Raw genomic sequence first — 20,543 nt, 5'->3', positions numbered from 1 at the left:
CTTGGTCACCTAATGGCGGCTTTCATTGCTGCTCGATCTCTGGCAGCCTCCCTGTTCAGTCCCTTAACCCTGAGGTCACACTTAATGACCTTGTCCCAGATCGTTTTCGGTCTACCACACGCATCCTCACCTCTGATATTAATGCTTCTCACTTTCTTGACCAAGTCATCATCCCCCGTCGTCTCCACATGCCCAAACCACCTCAATCTACCCCTCCTTATCACAACACCAATACACTCCAGTCTCATACTGCCTCTCAACTCTTCCATCGTAAACCTAACCCCCCCCAGGCCCTGCACTCAGGGACACACTGCATATCCACCTAATCATTGTCAGTTCTGCACATTTGAGCCTGCGATTATCCTCTTCCTTTACTGCCCAGGTCTCACTGTCATACAGTATTACGCTCCTAACACATGCTGCATGCAGAAATCCCTTAGCATGTAGGGAGAGCTCTCTCAGTGTCAGGAGAGGCAATAGCTCCGTAAACTTCTTCCAACCACTCCGCACCCTAGTCAGAGGTAGCTCCAGCCATACTTCCAGCACATAACATGTCTAGCTGTCCACACAGTTTTGTACCTCGTCTGATGGACGAAAATTCGTACCCCAAATGACAATGTTCACTCCACCTGTGACTAAAACACATTATTCTAAGTCTGTCCATCCATCCATCATCCAATCCTATGTCATCCCATAAGAAGCGTAGGAACCCGGAGCTTGGCAAGTTGGTCCTGACATTTAAGATGGGAGTGACCAGCCTTACTCATCCGTGAGTGGCATTACATGAGCAAATAACCCCAACCACCCCTTGGGTATAAACCTTCACTGCCTCAATCTGATTAGAGCATCTTAATTATCCAGTAAACCACCAGGCACCATAATTTGGTTTTCCTGGTGTACAGGAAACCATTTGGCACGCCACTTAGTGCAGAGCCACCCATAGGTAGAAGGAAGAGGAAAGAATGAAGGAAAGAAAGAAAGAAGGGGGAGTGTAAAGTTACCCATAGGCAGAAGAAGAGGAAAGAAAGAAGGAAAGAAAGACAGAAGAGGAGAGATGGAAGAGAGGAAAAGGCAGACATCCAAAGCAGCACGAAATCGGGTGAGTGGATGGGGAGCGTCCCCACCTACCACTAATCTAAGTCTAAAAACAGTTTAGAAACCAACCTAAACACAAAATTTAAGTCCAAAATATAATCAAAGTTGGTATAAAAAATGAAAACTCAAAACCAGAGGTAGGCCCACAATCGGTGGGGTAGAGTGGTACTTCTACCCCCATTTCTATTCCGGGGTATCACAACTTGAGGTATCACAGATCGGGGTTTGCCCGTATTATTTTCTATCTATCTATCTATCTATTGCCAGACCCCATAATCCTGTAAGGGGTGGCCATATGACTTTGAGTTAGTTGTTTTACAGGGAGGGACACTAACCCTCCACAAACCCACTTGTTGACACGTAGGGAACACGTATGGTTTGGTTATATGGTTACCACCCAGCGTTGTAAATGGTTTCCTGACTTACAGGAAACCATTTGGCTTGTCACTTAATGTAAAGCCACCTGTAAAGGAAAGAAAAGCAATAAGAAGTGACAGGAAAGGTGGGAGAAATAGGAAGAGAGGAGGGCAGGCACAGAAAAAGAATGATAAAGGCTAAGGAAGGAGTAGGCAGCACTACATCAAGTGAGTGGATGATGTTCACCACCACCTACCACAATATATTCATTTTAGATATTTTACTGATGCTCTAAATGAGATTTATGCTGAGAAGTTCATCACAGAGTTTACTAAAAGGCATGAAAACTTAATGTGTGTGTTTGCATTCAACACTTTTTTACCAAGTGTTATGAATCTCATTTGTTGGAAAAACTTACCATACAACTTCCAAAGATTGTAAAATGTTTCATTTGTCAAATCCTGACATGATTCTATCTGTTAAACTCTTAATAATGTTAAGGATTGTTTGACTGAAATCACATGGGGCCGAGATCAGCAATCAAAATTTTTAAAGGAATGGTATTCCTCTTGCTTTGAGGAAATGTCTCAATATTGCTGCAGTCCATTTTTCCATATCTGCTAAAGCACATTTATGTATCTGTCACATCAGTTATCTTGATGCGAGTCACTCTTGGTGTATAAACATCAGTGCCTCCCTGGGCCCCTGGCGGTGGGCACACAAACTACGCGGTGCTACCCATGAGGAAGCCCCTCCATATGATAGAGCTCAGTGGGACCATACGATCTTTGATTGTTCAAGTACCATATTCCCTTCATTTTTTATGTCAGATACAATTTTGAATGGGAGTTGCAAGGTTTGGTGAGTGAATTTGGGACAGTGTGTAGGAAGAGGAATCTGAAAGTGAATGTAAACAAGAGTAAAGTTATGGTGTTTAAGAGGAATGAAGTCACAGAATGCACAGTGAGGTCGGATGGTGAGTATATGGAGAACGTGAGTGCATTCAAGTACTGTACTTGGGTAGTATGATGAGTAAGGATGAAACTTTTGGGGATGAGGTGCTTGAAAGGGTACAGCAAGGAAGGAAGGTTGTTGGTTCACTGAAAGCAGTGATGAGAAATAGGGAGGCGAGTAAGGAAATTAAGTCTGCATGATAGTATTGTGATCCCTACCCTGACGTATGGAAGCGAGGCATAGACCTTGCTAGAGGGGAACAAGTCAAGAGTGAGAGCAGTGGAACTGAGTTACTTGAGAGGAGCATGTGGAATGACATGGAGGGACAGGTTGATGAATGAAGAAGTGAAGGAACATTGTGGGGTGCATGTGGATGTAGTTGACAACATTAGGAGAAATACACTGAGGTGGTTTGGAGATGTGGAGAGAATGGAGAATGAAAGACTAAGAGGGTGAATGTGGGTGAAGTGGAAGGAGGGAGAGGGAGGGGAAGACCGAGGATGAGGTGGAAGGATGGAGTTGAGAGGTATATGAGGGAGGGCAGTCAAATGGTGGGTGACAGAATGACTTGGAGGCTTTTTGTCTGTGGCCACCCTTTGCGGGATTAGGGCGTTGGTCTAAAGATAGATAGATAGATAGACAGACAATATTGTTATACCCATATACCATTTTTCCTTGCAGATGTACACCCCACCTATGACTAAAACACATTAATACAAGTTTAAAAACAGTTCATAAATCAACCTAAACACAAAATTTAAGTCTATAGTATTGTCAAAATCGGTGTGAAAAAAACAAAACCCATCGTTATACCAGAGTTTTGCCATCGTTTGGCGGGGTAGGTTGGTATTTGTACCCCCATCGCTATGCCGGGATCTGCCTGTATGCATTCATGGGCAGTTGTTTTGGCTTGTATTGTTCATATAATGCTGCTCAGGGGTTAGAAATTCCAATACTTATAGAGAATATCCCCAAATTTTTTAAATAACTCTGGATGCAGACATGACTGTTTGTTATCACAAAATGTTATTAGTGCAAAGGTCAAATATTATTAGTGCGGATTGCACTCTTCAAGTTGGCCCCACCTGCAGAGAACAGGAGTTACTGAAAACAGTTAGTCAAGTCGACTTATACCATAGCATATGAAAGTCAAGATGTTTTCTTCCAAAAGTTGGGGGTAGACTTTTCCAAGAGATCAGCTAGAAAATGAGTGTAATAACAGAATGGCCAAAGACCACAAATACGATTACCTCCATGAAGGAACAGTAGTGCTTCCAGTCAAAGGCCACATGAATATAGGAGGAAGACAATTCACTGTTTCAGCATAGGATGCATTACAATCTTTGCATATACAAGCTGCACCACTTCCCAGTAACAAAGAAAATAAAATTAAAACATCTATCTGTCTATCTGTGTATTGCCAGATGCCTTAATCCCATACGGGGTGGCCACAAACAAGTTGTCTTCACGTCGCCCTGTTCCTCGCCATTTCACTGCTCCGCACTATACAGAAAGCTGCAATCACTCGACGTAGTGCTGCTTTGGGTGACTGCCCTTTCCTCTCTTCCATCCTTCCTCTTCTGTCTTTCTTTCCTTCATTCATTCCTCTTTCTTCTGCCTGTGGGTGACTTTACACTCCCTTTTCTGTGTTTCTTAATAATAATGATGATAATAATAATAATAATAATAATAATAATCAGGTCTTTTGTTCTTAAAAGGGCCAGTTCTTCCTTTGGGAATTCACTAGCGCTCAACACATTCATTATTTTTACAGTTACAAGAATTGTGACATCTCTCATATATAATACAAGCTACATCATATATATATGAAAGTGGCAAAAAAAAAAAACTATAATCATCCGTCATAGTACCTCTCCAGGTCATAGCATTTTGAAATAAGAAAGGCTTTCAGCTGTCTCTTAAAGGATCCAGCAGAAGAGAGTTGTCTTATGGACAATGGCAATCTGTTAAATAATCTAGGGGCTCTATACACAAAAGAACGATTGGAGAAAGTTGACTGGTGAATGGCTCCAGGCTTGTTAAGACGCAAGGAGTCATCTTCACTGTGTAACATCACACCACGGCGTGCCGATGGGAGTTTTAACAATTCAGCAAGATACTTCAGTTCACCAAACTTAAGAACATTGAACATAGTAAGAGACAGTTTAAATTCAATTCTAGCCTATACTGGTAACCAGTTCAACTCAATCAGGAACGGGGTAGTTGAGATTCTCGGGGGGGAGACCAAAGATAAGCCGTGCTGCCCTGTTCAACACAGACTGAACTTTTGTTAGTATATTATTTGGAAGACCAGTCGACAGTGAATTACAATAATCAACACAAGATAAGACCACTGCATGGACCAATGTTAAGAGGCACTTTCTGTTCAAGAATTTCTCAGAGTACAGATTTCTGATATGCAAGTTACACCCTGTGACAACTTGTAATTTAACAATAAATTAAAATAGACACCCAGATTTTGAACAGAAGTGACAGGATGAAGTTATGACACACCAGTGTTCAGAGCAGGGCATTATCAGTGTTGTTACCCTTTCAGTTTCCCCTGATGATGATGATCTCAGTTTTACCATCATTCAGCTTAAGTTTCCTCCTAGGCATCCAAATCTTAATACCTGTACTGTACTCTTAATGCCTGTATTCGAGCAAGTATTCACTGTGAATGAGACAGGCCTATGGTGGCATGGTATCTGTAAAGGAAACACATTTTTAATCACAAAAATCTCTAACATAACATATGAGTGCTTATGTAAGAATTATATAATGGTTATATAAAGGTGATCACCAGAAAATCAGAATTGTCGGAATTTGCGTGTCGATGGCATCTTACATATGTCGTCCATGGCGATAACGAGGGAGATTTATATAAACAAATATGAAATACTGTTCAGTAGTTCTTCTCCAGCACCCCCTCTTTTGATAAGGCAGATGTATGTAATGGGGTATATAAAAAAAAACACATTGCCTAGAGGTAAAGTGGGGATCCTCTCTTTGGCTCAGTGGTAATGTTCGCATGTATCAAGGACAAGGGCCTGAGATCGAATCTCAGTCAGGACAGTGTGATTATTATGTTAATTTTCAGCTCAGTTATTACGTTGGTTGGCAGTGGTGTGGGAATTGAGGCGAGTCTCGGAGGGTAACGATGATGTTGGTTAGCTGGCAGCATCCTAGTCCTTACATCCCGGGGATGAGCTGTTTAGTTTGGTCCCCAGTGTCCCCAGTGGTGGCTTCCGATGCTACACTACTGTGTGTTTGAAACTTGTACCAAATTAATCGCGAAGAGGAGAAAAAAGTGAAGTAATGGAATATATAAAAAGGCCCGCATTACCTAGAAGTAAAGCAGGGATCTTCTCTTTGGCACATGAGCGCATATCAGGCAAGAGGGCCTGAGATCATATCTCGGTCAGGACAGTGTGATTAATTTGTTAAGCTTTAGTTTGGTTATTGCATGTACACTTTGTAAATTCATTTTATGTGTATTTATGTGTGTGTATGTGTGTGTGTTTATATTGCAGAGTTCACTGGTAGAGTGTGCCCAGCACCATGTGAGGGCGCTTGTGTACTCGGCATCAATGAACTGCCTGTCACCATTAAGAACATAGAGTGCTCCATCATCGACCATGCATTTGAACAAGGATGGATTAAACCTGAGCCACCCCTTGTCCGGACTGGAAAGAAGGTGGCAGTGGTGGGATCTGGCCCTGCTGGTCTAGCAGCTGCACACCAACTAAATAAGGTCATCACACTATATCTGCACAACTTTTTTTTTTTCCCTCCAACCTATCCATTCATTATGTTAGGACAAGCAGTAAGGTTGGTACACCACCAACCACTACCAGTACCTCAAACCCTAACTGTTTTCAAACTCATTTAAAGCTAAGTTCATTTGTTGTCATCTCCTGCAAACAAAGTAAAAACTGATACAGAGTTAATAATTAAGTGGTAGTTGGGGGTGCCCATCATCCACTCCATCAGTGTAGGGCTACCTTTAGGCGACTGTTGACTGAATGACAAGCCAAATGATTTCCTGTATATAACACTGCAAATTATATGCTATGATAGATGGTAGCTTTATAACCAAACCACACGTTCCCTGAGTATTGACAAGGTGGGTTTGGCAGAGGGTTAGTGCCCCACCCCACAAAACAGCAGACTGAGTATACAAAAGAGAACCCTCGAACCCTGACAGACCCACAGTTGACGAATAAGGACCAGACAAAGGACATGCTAAGGGTGGTTACATGGAATGTGAGAGATGTGAATGATGAGTTGAAAGAAAGCAATTTTGTTCAGGTGCTTGAGGATGCAGAAGTTGACATATGCAGGCTGACCAAGACCAGATGAAGAGATGAGTGTGTGAGTGTGAGTACATATGGATTGGGTATATAAATGTGGTGGAGTAGATGAGATTGACTGGGCAAAGGAGGGTGTATATAATGATTAATATGTTACTGTACAGTAGATTGAATGGTTGGTGAGTGAGGTGTACCCATTGAAGTGAATGGGAATGGTAGTGCAGTGGTGAACATTTATGCAGGGAAGGGCTTGGCAGTAGTGGCTGGCAATAGCCTATACAGTCATCAGGCAGAAAATGATCCATAGGTATAGATGGCAAATGGTACAGAGAGTGGGTTGTGAGTTGGATGAGTGGAAGACAGTGATTGATTGTGTGTGTTTGGATGATCGACTGAGATCTGTGTTGGATATGAGAACGTATAGAGGATGGGGAGCTGACTGTCTGATCACTGTAGAGGATGGAGAGTTGACTGATCACTACATAGTAGTGTCCAAGATAGAGGTACAAAAGCATTGAGTGAACAAGCAGAGCAAGACAGGATGAAGCAGTTCCTGCAGTGTGAGCAAAAGGCTGCAGGAGGAGGAAAGAAAGGCACTAATACAAGAGAAAAGTAGAAGAGTGGCCAGATAGATATGGTTTGGAGTAGATGAAGGTGGAAGGCATGAATAAAATATTCACAGAAGAAATCTTTGCGGCGTGTGAAGTATTGTGTGAGATGAAGAAAAGATGCAAGGGGGTGCAAGGAACATCATGGTGGAAAGAAGTGAAACAAGCGCTGGCAAAGAAGATGGATGGAAAGCAGAGAAAGGAGAATGTTGAGAGATGGAAAAGAGTTATATGTAGAGAAGACGAGAGATGTGAAAAGACCAATCAGAGAGAGTAAGAAAAGAGTGAATGAGGAGTTTGGAAGAAGCCTGAGTGGATTGAATATATAAAATGGTTTGAAAGGTCATGAAAGTAAGACAGGGTGGTAAAGAAAGCAGTAGAGGAGTGAAAGTTAAGTAAGGTAAAATGTTGGTGGAGAAGAAAGAAAAAGTGGGCAAATGGAGGATAACAGTTTAAGGATTGTTGAATACAGAGAATAAAAGCAGCACAAGTGTAAGTGGTTAGGAAATGACAGGGAGAAGGAGACAGATGAGTAGGGAAGAAGAGATTAGTAGGATGGAAGTATTCAAGCTGTATAGAAAGTCAATATGGGGAAAGCCTCAAGAATTGACAATGTGCGGGGAAAGGTTGAAGTACGGGTGAGAGATAGTGATAGAGTGGATATGGAAGATGAACAGATTAGTGAGGGAGGATGATATATGGTCCTGGTGGATTGGAGGTTGGGTACAATATTATTATTTCCCTGTACAAAGGAAAGAGGAAAAGAGAAATCTTTGGCAGTCATAGGGGTACTGTATTTGTCTTCTCAGTGTAAAATTAAAAACTTATGGTAGGATACTTATCAACAGAGTGAAGGAAATAACTGAGGAATTAATTGGAGAAGAACAAGAGGGTTCTAGGAAAGGTAGAGGTTGTGTAGATCAGATATTTGTTGTAAGATGTCAGTGGAAAGTATCTATCTCTATCTATCTATCTATTGCCAGACGCCTCAATCCCGTTTGGGGTGGCCACAAACAAATCGCCTCCAAGTCGCCCTGTCCCCCGCCATTTCACTGCCCTGCTCCCAACTCACACCCTCTTCTCTCATATACCTCTCCACCCCATCCCTCCATCTCATCCTCGGCCTCCCCCACCCTCTTCCCCCCTCCACCTCACTCACATACACTCTCATCGTCAGTCTTTCACCCTCCATCCTCTCCACATGGCCAAACCACCTCAGTGTGTTCCTCATAACACTTCCTATCACATCCACATCAACACCACAACGCTCCTTTATATCCTCATTCGTCAGCCTGTCTCTCCACGTGACTCCACAGGCTCCTCTTAAATAACTCATTTCCACTGCTCTCACTCTTGACTTGTGTCCTTCCAACAATGTCCAAGCTTCACTTCCGTACGTTAGAGTTGGTATCACAATACTGTCATGTAGTAACTTTTTCACTTCCATGCTCACTTCCCTGTTTCTTATCACTTCTTTCAAAGAACCAGCAACCTTTCTTCCCTGCTGTACCCTTTCAAGCACTTCACCCTCCAAACCTCCATCCTTACTCATCACACTACCCAAGTACTTAAACGTACTCACATTTTCCAGTTCCTCACCATCCAACCTCGCTGTACATTCACTAACTTCATCTCTCTCAAAGACCATCACTTTACTCTTCCCTACATTCACCTTTAGATTCTGTTTCTTACACACTCTCTCAAACTCATCCACCAAGCCTTGCAGCTCCCCTTCGTCTTCATTCAACAACATAGTATCCACAGAAGAGAAAGAAGTTGTATTCCATATCATAGATTTGGAGAAAGCATATGACAGAGTAGATAGACGAGGAATGTGGAGGGTATTAAAAAATAAATGGAGTACATGAGAAGTTGTTGAATGCTGTAAATGTATGAGGGTGCAAAGGCTGCAGTGTTCATAGATATATGTATGTATATATATATATTATCTATCTATCATCTATCTATATATATATATTTTATATATATATATTATCTGTCTATCTATCTATCTATCTATCTATCTATCTATATATATATATATATATATATATATATATATATATATATATATATATATATATATATATATATACACAGTATCTCTCTCTCTCTCTCTCCATCCATCCATCCATCATCTAATCCTACCTTGCCCCGTGAGGAGCGTAGGAGCCCGGGGCTAGGCAAGTTGGTCTTGGCATTTAAGATGAGAGTGACCAGCCTCACTCATCCCTGAGTGGCATTATGTGAGCAATAAACCCCAACCATCCCTTGGGTATAAACCTTCACCGGCTTAATCCGATTGGAGCACTGTTATTACCCACTAAACCTACCCACTAAACCACCAGGCGCCAAAATTTGGTTATATGGTTACCACCCAGTGCAACTTAATATATTGGAAATTCTGAATGATCCATCCCCACAACACACAAGAGTTTTGCCAGCTAAGAGACAAAGGAACCAACCTGTATACAAATCATATTCCTAAGCCTAACCTCAATTTTTAAAAATGGGAAGGAATCAGCAGTATTAATGAAAAAACAAAATTAGAACTATCAACAGAAAACCACCTTATTTACCTCCATTTCCTCTATACAGTACATGATGATACCTTCTAGCCATTTTCTCTTTAACACTCTGATCAATTAACTTCCTTACTTCGCAGCTTTTGCAGCTCCATGTTTCCTATCATGTAAATTCAACATGTACAATTTCTCCATGTCCTTGTAAATGTTGGTGAATTTATGTAAGAAGAAACATGGAGCTGCGAAGGATGTGAAGGAAGTAAACTGATCATACAGTAGTTAACTTCTTTACTCAGTATCCAGTGCCAGCATTGTAAGGATGGATTAAACTCCACAATAGGGTTCAATTACAATTAACTGCAGATCTACAGTGTATAATGCTCTGAATATGCAAACAAACTGGGGAAAGGAAGGGAATACGAGGCAATATAACTAAAGTTTTTCTCTGGTAAAAAAAAAAAAAAAAATACTTGGAATCATTGGGTCTTGATTTTGACATTCTTTTGTTCAACTTTCTAATCAAACTTAAATGTGCTATTGGTACTGTATCTTTTTTTCTGGTTGCTGAATACCATTAGGAGGCTTTCAATTACCTTTTCTTTATTATTTTGCACAATACACCTTGAATTCTCTTACAGATTACTTATACCATAATAATATAGATATTATTTGTATGGGGTGGAGAGGTATATGAGAGAGGGGGGTGTGAGTTGGGAGCAGGGCAGTGAGATGGCGGGGGACAGGGCTACTTGGAGGCGATTTGTTTGTGGCCACCCCAAATGGGATTGAGGCCTCTGGCAATAGATAGATAGATAGAATACTATAAGAGGTGGCAACAAATAAATTGCCTCCACGTTGCCCTGTCCTTTGCCATTTGGCTGCCCTCCCTCCAGCTCACACATACACCCTCTTATTTATCTCTCCACTCCATCCCTTTCTCTTGTCCTTGAAAGACTGCTAATGTGCCGTACAGAAAAATCAGTTGGTAAGAAAATTACGTTAGAGAGCCTCCTTAGTATATGAGAATCTTGTCCACTGTGTTATTCTTCAGGGAAGGTCACTGTCACAAACCTAGGGCGAGATTCTCAAACATATTTAAGATTGATTCCCTGTCGTAACTCAGATATGTTTTTACATGAAGACCTAAATATGGGAAGACTTGGAGCATTCTTCTGGCCACATACTGCTTGGCGGACATACGGGGTGCTGTGGTTGAACCAGTGTCACATACTATAAAGTATGCTTGCACCCAGTCAGCTTCCACGGGCCGATTACACTTGGTTCACAGACTACACACATATCCAAAGCCACTCCAACACTACAATTACACTTACAAGCACTTCTCACCCTACATACAATCTGTACCAGACAGCCTTAGCCACTTGGTAGAGGTACATTGGCTGTATCGTCCCCACTTCGGTTAGGATAGGCTGGTCCTGCAGTGGACACTCAAACGGCTGATGAGATGAGGTATGTGATTATATATATATATATATACTGTATATATCTCAGGGTTTGTCTTTGATAATACCTTCACAGAGTAAGACAGTGAAGGTGAAAAAAATTACCCTGACTTTAAGGTTGTTAAAGACTCCAGATGATCAGGTTAATAACACAGTGTTGGGGCACATCAAAACAGTGAGCAAAATTAAGATTTATTATACAGTCAATATATATGTATAGCCATCCATCCATCATCCAATCCTACGTTGCCCCATGAGGAGCGTAGGAGCCCTGGGCTAGGCAGTTGGTCCTGACATTTAAGATGAGAGTGACCAACCTCACTCATCCCTGAGTGGCATTACGTGAGCAATAAAGCCCAACCACCCCTTGGATATAAACCTTCACCGGCTCAATCCGATTGGAGCACAATAATTACCCACTCAACCACCAGGCGCCAAAATTTGGGTATACGGTTACCACCCAGCGTAGTAAATAGTTTCCTGGTGTACAGGAAACCATTTGGCTTGTCACTCAGTGTAGAGTCACCCTTAGGCGGAAGGAAAAGGAAAGAATGAAGGAATGAAAGACAGATGACGGAGTGTAAAGTCACCCGTAGGCAGAAGTATATATATTATGTAAAATTATAACACCTTCACCAAAATCCTTAAAGCCTTAAACCTAACTTAACCTAAGTATTAAGTTCACGTAATCCACACATTATAATCACTGTACCGTAAACACCGTGGATATGTGCCCAGTACAACTTCACAACACAACACATACACGTAACACAAGCAGAGTTAAACACAAAATTAGTGGAGGGTCTTATCTGGTGGGAGTGTATGTCTGCAGATGTTTCTGTACACATGCGGAATCTAGCTGAACGAGAGAGTTAACAAGGCAGGAGGGAGACACTTGAACCAGCAGGAGTGTAGCGTTAGGTCACAGGGATTTCTTTTTCCAATAGTGTATATCCGTGTCCGATGGAAAGGGACGGTTAGAGCATGTAGTCATTGCCAGTGCTGGTTCTCCACTGCCTCTCTCACAACACCCAGACCCCTCATGGCCTTGCCCAGCCAGAATCTTACCCACAATCCCTCGTGCAAACCATCACCGGACAACTGGCCAAGTTATGCCTGGGAAACAACTCTAAGAGCTTGTACAACCTGTGGTACATTTATGGCAAAATAAGCAAATATTAGGTGAAGACATAACAAACAAAACTATAAATTAACTTAGTCAGGATTTACTTCTGACAGTATATATATATGGGTGGAGTTATAAAAGAGACACAAGGAAGGGCAGTGGATGTTGGTGTCCCAAATGAGTGAGGGTGGGGTTTGGAAACTGCCTGTACTGTCTGCTGATGATACTATATTGATAAGTGAAGATGAATGTGAGCTGCAAGGCCTGATGAATGAGTTTATGAATGTATTTAAGAAACAGAATCTAAAAGTGAATGTAGAGAAGGGTAAAGTTATGGTCTTTGTGAGAAATGAAGTCATAGAATGAACAGTGAGGCTGGATGGTGGGGAAAAGAATGAAAATGCATTCAGTTGCTGTACATAGATTGTGTGAAGTCCATGGATGGAGATTTAGAGAATGATGTGTATGAAAGGGTACATCAGAGAAGGAAGGTTGCTGTTTCTCTGAAAGCAGTGATCAGGCATTGAGAAGTGAGCATGGAAGTAAAAAAGCAACTGCATGACAATATTGTGATCACCACTTTGATATACAAAAGTAGCTTATTGTGTTTCTTATTAATTAGTGATTAGTAATTTCATTTAACCCTCTGGAACTCTTTCGACGAAGTCTGCGTCGAACCACTTCTGAGTACTGCATGACCCTCCACAGGCTGGCCCAGACTTTATGCGCCACACACCCCTCATTCAGTGATGTGCACGAACATCGGAAAATGTTTCCATGCAACTTTCTACCCTGCCCTTATTTATAACTGCATTGTCATGAAATTGCTACATGTTTTAAATGAAAAAATGATCTTCCCAATGAAAAAGAAAAAAAATAAATTACCATATTTCATCATTCACTCATTTATTCAACTATGATTTCTCACAGATATATAAACATTTCGTCAATGTTTGTTCAGCGAAAGTTGTACAGCATTTATCTGCAATGATTTTCATTAAAAAATGACACTTTTAGAAACATTTTTATGACTTACGGAACAGAAATATCTTACAGATTTTGACCACACCTGGCCACTGTAGTAGTGGCTGGCTCAACATGGTATAATGTTTCCAAACATTTCATTCCCCTGCCCTTATTTGTAACTATTGTTATGAAATTAGTGCATGCTATAAATGAATAAATGATCTTCCTAATGAAAGAAGAAAAAAAGAAATTGCCATATTTTTTAATTTACTCATGTAATCAATGCCAGTTTTTAAGGTACACTGTATAAACAATTCGTCAGTGCTTAATGAATGCTCTACAACTTTCTCAACAATCATTGACAAAATGTTTATGTATATATAGATAGATAGATAGATAGATATAGATAGATAGATGTGAGAAATCATCCATCCATCCATCCATCATCCAGTCCTATGTTGCCCCATGAGGAGCGCAGGAGCCCGGGGCTAAGCAAGTTGGTCCTGACATTTATGATGAGACTGATCAGCCTCACTCATCCCTGAATGGCATTACGTGAGCAATAAACACCTCTTGGATGTAAACCTGCACCAGCTCAATCCGACTGGAACGTTGTAATTACCCACTATACCATCAGGCGCCAAAATTTAGTTACGTGGTTACCCCTCAGTGTAGTAAATGGTTTCCTGGTGTAAGGGAAACCATTTGGCTTGTCACTCAGTGTAGAGTCACCCACAGGCAGAACGAAGAGGAAAGAATGAAGGATAGAAAGACAGAAAAGGGAGTGTAAAGTTACCCGTAGGCAGAAGGATGAGGAAAGAATGAAGGAGAGAAAGACAGATGAGGATGGAAGGGGAGGAGAGGAAAGAGCAGATACCTAAGAGGAGCACTACATCGAGTGAGTGGATCGTTGAATAAATGAGTGAATAATAAAATATGGTAATTTATTTTTCTTTTCTTTTTTGTCATTCATTAGGAAGATCATTTATTCATTTATAATATGTAGCAATTTTATAACAATAAAATTATAAATAAAGGCAGGGGAGAAAGTTGACTCAACCGAAAATCGTGCCAAAAAAAATACTGAAAACCTACATGGTTGGATGCAACCTTAGTCGAAAAAGTCCGAGTGGATGGATTTCACTTGAACACAACCAGCATCATAAAAGTGTGAGCAGTTGAATTTTTTACCAAGCCCTTGTGTATGAGAGGATTAAGTTGCAAAACATGCGATTTGTAGTAACCATGTACTGTACTGTAAGAATGTTTCGTAACAGGAAATGGGATTGTATAGTTATTATTCATCCATCCATCTATCCCTCATCCAGTCATCTAATGTTTAGGAGCAAATGGTTCCAGGACATGGCTTGAAAATATATTATTCTTGGTTTACAGGCAGGACATCTTGTGACCGTGTTTGAACGCAATGATCGCATTGGTGGCCTGCTGCAGTATGGTATCCCCACTATGAAACTGAGCAAAGAAGTAGTGCAACGCCGTGTAGAGCTCCTTAGAGCAGAGGGCATCACATTCAAAACCAACGTCAATGTTGGCAAGGATATTTCTGCCAAGGTATTTGTCTTATGATTTGCCAAAACTGTCATCAATTGCCTGGTGTACACGTACTTCTGCCATTTTTTCTGGCATTATTGTTTTTATGTTCAGTACTGTACCTCAGTTTTTTATACAGATGTACATTGTAGTTGATGAGTAATACTAAGAAAATTCTTATTATGTTGAAATTTTTGAAGATATTAATTTTGTGTCAGTCATCTAGGTGGAAGTGGAAGCATTTGTAATAGTTATTATTATTAAAATACTAAAAACTGCTGTCATTATGTTGAAAAGTTGGAAGATGATGTCAGTAAATCTAGTTGGAAGTAGAAGCATTGGTAGTAGTTACTGTTATCATGCTCGTCTTTTCCTTGCAAACCACAGGATCTTCAGGAGGAGTATGATGCAGTGTTACTCTGCATGGGCGCAACATGGCCTCGAGACCTGCCCATCACCAACCGACAATTGGAAGGCATCCACTTTGCCATGGCATTCCTTGAAACCTGGCAAAAGAAACAGATGGGTAACTCCATTGATGTCGCTGCCCTCAATGCAAAAGACAAGGATGTTATTGTCATTGGTGGAGGAGACACTGGATGTGATTGCATTGGTACTTCTCTTAGGCAGGTCAGTTGCAGAATTTGTTGAATGTTTTTCTCAAATATGAGAGTACTGGACTACAGTATACCTTGCAAAGGGTATTATTATTATGGTGGTATGTGGGGGCACTCACCATCCACTCACCTGATGTAGTGATGCTTTGGGTGTTTGCCCTTTCCTCCCATCTTTTCTTCCTCTTCTGACTTTCTTTCCTTCATTCTTTCCCCTTCCTTCTGCCTATGGGTGACTATACTGAGTGACAAGCCAAATGGTTTACTGTACACCAGGAAACCAATTTTTTTTTTTTTTTTTTTTTTTTTTTTTTTTTTTTAATGTGACTGACTCTGGGCATAGGCTTCACAGCCTGCTTTCAGGGCCCAGTAGTCCTCCTATGTACCACACACCTCTACATGTCACCACTTCGGCGCTAGCACCCACCGTCCATATTGAATACATGCTAGAGCTGTCTCATACAGGACTGGTGTATCAGTATTTACTATGCTGGGTGGTAATCATATAACCAAATTTTGGTGCCTGGTGGTTTAGTGGGTAATTCAGGCACTTCAATCACATTGAGCCTGTGTAGGTTTATATCCAAGGGGTTGTTGGGGTTTATTGTATGCGTAATGCCACTCAGGGATGAGTGAGGCTGGTCACTCTCATCTTAAATGTCAGGACCAAGTTGCCTAACCCCAGGCTTCTCTGCTGTTCATGGGGCAACATAGGATTGGATGGTGGATGGATTATAATAATAATAATAATAAGTATTATTATTATTATTATTATTATTATAACTATTATTATTATTCCTGTACACCAGGGAACCATTTACCACACTTGGTGGTAACCATATAACCAAACTATGGAACCTGGTGGCTAAGTGGGTACTTAAGGCACTCCAACTGCATTTAGCTTGTGTCGGTTCATATCCAAGGGGTAGTTGGGGTTTATTGCTTACATAATGGCACTCAGGGATGAGGGAAGCTGGTCACTTTCATCTTGAATGTCAGGACCAACTTGCCTAGCCCTGGGCTCCTATGCTTCTTATGGGGCAACACAGGTTTAGATGATGTATGTACGTATGTATCATCATCATCATCATCATCATTACCATCATCATCATCCAGACTTCCTTACCCACCATAGGGCAGGGTTAGGATTAGCAATGTCCAGACAGTCTAAGTTTGCCCATTTCAATGGGCCATGCTTCCATTCACTCATCATGCAAGCCCACGGAATCCTGGCTCCATCATATAGACCCCCCAAAATTTCACCACATCTGTAGCTTCACATACATCTATCTGATGGAGTCAGTCCAAATGTTGTCACGTTAAAAAGAGATGCCAAATCCCTGGTTATGTGCTTCTTTGCACGAAATTCATCCAACCAGCTTGGTCTCTTGTCAATCCCTTACCCTCACCAACTTCCATGCCTCTCTTCCTCTTTCACTCATCCACCATATCCCTCCACCTTCTTCTTGGCCTGCCTCGCTTCCACCTTCCTTCAGGTTCAATCTGATATACCTTTTTCACCACTCTGTTGTCATCCATTCTCTCCACATAATCAAACCATCTCAGTACACTCTCTTCGATTCTGGTTTCCATAGACTTCCTTACTCCGTATCTTTCACAAATCACATTATTTCATATCCTATCCACTTTTTGCACTCCAATGCTTTTAACTCTTGATTTTTCATTTCCATGCTACACCATATTCTCACATCCTTATGGTAAAGTTGGAACTAACACATCTTTATGTAAGCCTCGTGCAGCTGCAACACTCAAGCCTGTTTTTTTTTTTGAAGTCCTTCATAGCACCAGCTACTTTCCTTCCTTGTGTCCTTCTACTTTCCACTTCTTTTGCACATTTTCCCCCCTTTTCTGTCACTATACCCAGGTATTTAAACTCTCTCACCGTATCTCTCCATTCACTGGAACATCACATTGGGCGTCACCTCCTCTCTCAATAACCATCACTTTACTCTTTTCTGCATTTACTTTCAAAGCACGAGACTCACAGACATCTGCAAAACTCTGCACTAGTCTACCAGGCTCATGTGCGATATTTGCAAGTAGCGTTGCACCATCAGCTTACGACAGATTTGAGATATTCCATGCAATACCAGTGCCATCCCTCTTTCCATTACTCATCTTTTTACTTCTCTCATGACCCCATCCATATGTGTCTTGAACAACCATGGGGACATCTCACAACCTTGTCACACACATATATTCTTTGTGAACCAGTCACTTAGATGCCCATTTACCCCTACACATGCCTTACTGTCATCATAAAAACTCTTGACAGCACCTAGCAGCTTACCATCTACACCTTACATGTGGAAAACCTTCCACAATTCTTCTCTGTCTATTTTGTCGTATGCTTTTTCCAGATCCACAAATGCCATAAACACCTTTTTGTCTTTTTCACACTCTTTCTCCACTATTTGTCTTACTGCAGATATTTGATCCGCACATCCACTGCCACTCCTAAAGCCACCCTGTTCATCACTCACTAGGACTTCTAATCTCTCTTACTTTCTCCATAATAATTTTTCATATACCTTCCCTACCGTACACAATAGACTTATGCCACGATAATTCTTGCACTCACTTTGCTCATCTTTATTTTTGTGCAAGGGTACAATCACTGCCTTTTTCCACTCTACTGGCACAGTTTCACTTATCCATGCCTTCTTTCATATCTCCAACAAGCCCTTCACTCTGCCCTCTCCACTACATTTAATCATCTCTGCATACACCTTATCATCCCCAGCTGCTTTCTTATTTTTCAGCTGCTTCACATCGTTGTTCACCTCTGCATGTGTCATGTTTCCTGGCACAGCATTCCTTGTCTGTACACCCCCAGAACCAATCATGTTAACTGTTGCTTTGCTCTCTGCATCCCCATTCATCAGACTTTCAAAATATTCTTTCCATCAGGGTCCTTACTTCATCCCCATTGGTTAAGAATCTACCACTTACATCCTTCACACTTTCACATTTCTTTCCACTGTCACTTATACATTTCTGCTCCTCATTCCAGAATAACCTACTATTTTCAGAGTAATTTGCATTCATTTTTTCTTCCTAGATCATCATTTGCCTCCTTTTTTGTCTTCACTAGTCTCTTTATGTGCTTCTTAATCTCAGTATATTAATTTCTTATTTCAACTGAACCCCTACTTCTTCCTCTTTTCCTCCACTGCTCTCTTAACCTCTTCATCCCACCATGCCATACCTTTCTTCTTTGTTGTTATTCTTGCCACACACATTGCTTTAGCATTCCTAACTAAGCAGTCCCTGTATACATTCCACAAGCTGTACAGATCCATTTCATTCCAATTCACTAATTCAAACACCTCCCCTACTTTGGTCCTGTATTCATCTGCCATTTCTTTGATCCTTAGCTTCTTGACTTTCAGTCTCTCTCCCTGACATCTCCTCTCTCTCTTGGCCCACCTCACTCCTCACAGCTTGATCTTGCATACCAGTCATATGTTCTGACAAGCCTCCACATTGTCCTCTCACTGCCCTCGTATCAGCAACGCTACCCAGCATCAATTTCTCTAAGAGCACGTAATCAGTCAGGCTCCTTTCAACATGATCTCCATTCCCTCTATACCACTTTTATTTATGTGCATCTTTGTGTTTAAAATAAAAATTATAGATACACAACTTTCCTTCCTGACACGTCCTTCAGTCGTTTCCCATCATCATTCCCTCCTGGTACACCATTATTACCCATTATATCATTCACATTACCAGTACCTACTCTACCATTCATATCACTCATTACAATCACTTTATAACTCCTGGGCATTTCTCCTACTACTTCATCCATCTCATCCCAAAACCTGTCTTTCTCTGTCTCACTCCTGTCCTTACACGATGCATACGCTACAATCACTGCCTCTTCTCAAACTTGAACTTGATATAGATACATCTCAAGCTGACACATTTGTAATCTCTCATTCCACTGTGCCACACTTCATTCATCAACAGAGCAACTCCTTCCTTGCATCTTCCTCGCCCATTCATGCCCGATCTTACACGTTTTACACCCTCCCACTCCTCCACTTCACACCCTTTCAATATCTTTGTTTCACACAATGCCACCACGTCATATCTCGCACTCTTGAACACATTCACCACTTCTGCCCTCTTATGCTCCTCATTCGCACTTCTCACATTCCACATGGCCATGCGAATCTGCCCATTTGGTTGGGGCCCTGGGTAGGGATTGAGCCCTCTGAGGCTCTCCAAAACATTTGCCATAATCTAGTGACCTTCGATAGGGGTATCTGGGGGACACTTAACCCTGCCAGAAACCCCAGTTATATGGTTACCACACAGTGTAGTAAATGGTTTCCTGGGTACAGGAAACCATTTGGCTTGTCATTCAGTGTAGAGACCATAAGGTTACACTACATTTAATGAATGAGCAACATTCATCATTCATCATTTAATCTAGTGTTGCCCCATGAGGAGCATAGGAGCCCGGGGCTAGGCAACTTGGTCCTGACATTTAAGATTAGAGTGACCAGCCTCACTCATCCCTGAGTGGCATTACGTGAGCAACCACCTCTTGGACATAAACCTGCACTGGTCCAATCTGACTGAAGTGGCTTAATTGTCCACTAAATAACCAGGTGCTGTAATTTAGTTATATGGTTACCACCTAGCATAGTAAATGGTTTCTTGGTGTACTGGAAACCATTTGGCTTGTCATTCAGTGCAGAGTCATTTGTTGACAGAAGGAAGAGGAAAGTAAGAACAGGAAGGATGGAAAGAAGGAAAAGAGGAAAGGCAGGCACTTGAGAGCAGCACATCGAGTGAGTGGATTGTGAGCACCCCCAGCAATCATTATATTATTATTATTATTATTATTTTTGTTATTATTATTATTATTATAATAATTAGTCATCCATCCATCCATCCATTCAACCATCCATTTAATCTGTTGTCTGTAATGTAGGGGTC

General features: G+C 41.3%; 1 protein-coding gene across 1 annotated transcript in view; it reads left to right on the top strand.

The window, feature by feature from the left end:
* The window catches only part of LOC145413616 (uncharacterized), a 569,601-nt gene that overhangs the window by 474,283 nt on the left and 74,775 nt on the right, over positions 1 to 20,543 (top strand). Inside the window, exons 33-35 of the mRNA XM_080283270.1 lie at positions 5,940 to 6,160; positions 14,803 to 14,979; positions 15,346 to 15,588. Coding sequence (XP_080139396.1) covers positions 5,940 to 6,160; positions 14,803 to 14,979; positions 15,346 to 15,588 — 641 coding nt within the window. The remainder of the gene's footprint in view (positions 1 to 5,939; positions 6,161 to 14,802; positions 14,980 to 15,345; positions 15,589 to 20,543) is intronic.

Source organism: Coenobita brevimanus, chromosome 97 (genome assembly GCF_032717465.1).
Source record: "Coenobita brevimanus isolate Jiangsu-jjx chromosome 97, ASM3271746v2, whole genome shotgun sequence".
Taxonomy (NCBI): Eukaryota; Metazoa; Arthropoda; class Malacostraca; order Decapoda; family Coenobitidae; genus Coenobita; species Coenobita brevimanus.
Note: the sequence above shows the minus strand (reverse complement) of the source record. Positions and strands in the feature narration are given on the sequence as shown.